The sequence below is a fragment of the Olea europaea genome, chromosome 18, assembly GCF_002742605.1.
Source record: "Olea europaea var. sylvestris chromosome 18, O_europaea_v1, whole genome shotgun sequence".
In the NCBI taxonomy this organism is placed as follows: domain Eukaryota; kingdom Viridiplantae; phylum Streptophyta; class Magnoliopsida; order Lamiales; family Oleaceae; genus Olea; species Olea europaea.
In genome coordinates, this window is record NC_036254.1 from 26,384,415 (window position 1) to 26,385,821 (window position 1,407).

A 1,407-nucleotide genomic window follows, 5' to 3' on the forward strand; every position below is an offset into this window, starting at 1 on the left:
CATATTATATCGAGAAATCAAATGAGGATTATGCCAGGGAAAAAAAATAGGATGAATTTGAGCCTTTTAACCATTTACCTCTTCAAATTCGTGGACAGCTCTGAAACCTGACATACAGGGTTCTCAGACTCAATAATAGAATGGTATCCAGCTTACTTTTTTCCTAAACTTAGTTATCATTCTTTTTCACTTTTAATGCAGCAGTAAGAATTTTTTTCATAGCCGGACTCAACCCTGGAATAAAGGAGGAGGGTTTTGCCAGTTTGGTCAGCAGCCAGCGTGAGACACTGTTATGTGATAGAAATCATTGTACACCTTTTTATTGCAGCAACCCTTAACCATACGGAATGGCAAAATCGATTCATGCAACTGACCACAATTCATAGGGAATAGCGTTTGGTTTGTTGTAATTGGAGCAACTTCCAGAACCAAACAATTAGTTATTGAGATATATATTGCACGTGAAGGCTGGAGAAATAAAGATCTCAAACAGCCAACTCACATCCGATGACTAGAATTTGTGGACACACATGTTTAGTTCCCCCCCGGATGCTAAGTCCGTTTAACTCATAAGATATGGAGTCTCATAAACAGTACAATTGCAATGAAATTCAAGAGGAAGACATAACATATTATGAAATAAAATCGATCAACTAATTGCGTAAGAAACATGCATTATTTCTACCATGCTAAGAATAAGCTGTCTATGTTATTAGCAAACTTGAAATTCATCAACATTAATTACACAAAAGAAGAATTTTTAAGATTGATTGGAAATTTAGCCCTCTCTTTCTCTTTGCTTTCGATAAAATACTGCCCTTGTGGTAGTTTTATTGAGGAAAAAAATCACAGAACTTAATACCATACAGGGAAAAAAGCTATCCAATCTACCCAGAGAAAAGGAAATAAAGAAGGTAGTCCACGTACATATTCCACCAAAAAGAAGAGTCTTCTTCTTTCCATAAAGCAAATGCAAAAGTGGCATATGCCCAATAGTCTTTAGCAGCCTGACGAATGAATGGAGTAGCACGTTCTCCAGTTGTCGAGAAGAAAATGACTCTGACCTACAGATAATAATTGCAAGAGCCATTCATTATTCAGAAATTGGTGAAAGAAACAAAGTCTCCATTGAAGCGCCGCTAAAATGACAGTGCACGTATAACATGATTACATGATGAATAATCATGAAAAATAATGAATGTCATGGACAAAATTATAAAAAGATGAAATTAATAAACATGAAAAACATATTAGATTGGAAAAGCAAAGAGACACCCTTCGTTTTCTAGTACATAAGGTTCAGTAAGCGAAATTGGAAGTGCATAAATCTTCAAACGAGTTTTGCAAGTACAATAACAGCTGAATGCTAATCACTGCAATTTGTATGTAAGCTGCAATTCACTTCCT

The 1,407-nt window shown here is 35.5% G+C and overlaps 1 protein-coding gene across 1 annotated transcript in view; it reads right to left on the minus strand.

The window, feature by feature from the left end:
- Window positions 1-1,407, minus strand: part of LOC111366932 — a 17,241-nt gene that overhangs the window by 5,753 nt on the left and 10,081 nt on the right. The window contains exons 12-15 of the mRNA XM_022987615.1: window positions 892-1,064; window positions 375-419; window positions 191-287; window positions 79-107 (exon numbers count right to left, since the gene is read on the minus strand). Of these exons, the coding sequence (XP_022843383.1) occupies window positions 79-107; window positions 191-287; window positions 375-419; window positions 892-1,064 (344 nt within the window). The remainder of the gene's footprint in view (window positions 1-78; window positions 108-190; window positions 288-374; window positions 420-891; window positions 1,065-1,407) is intronic.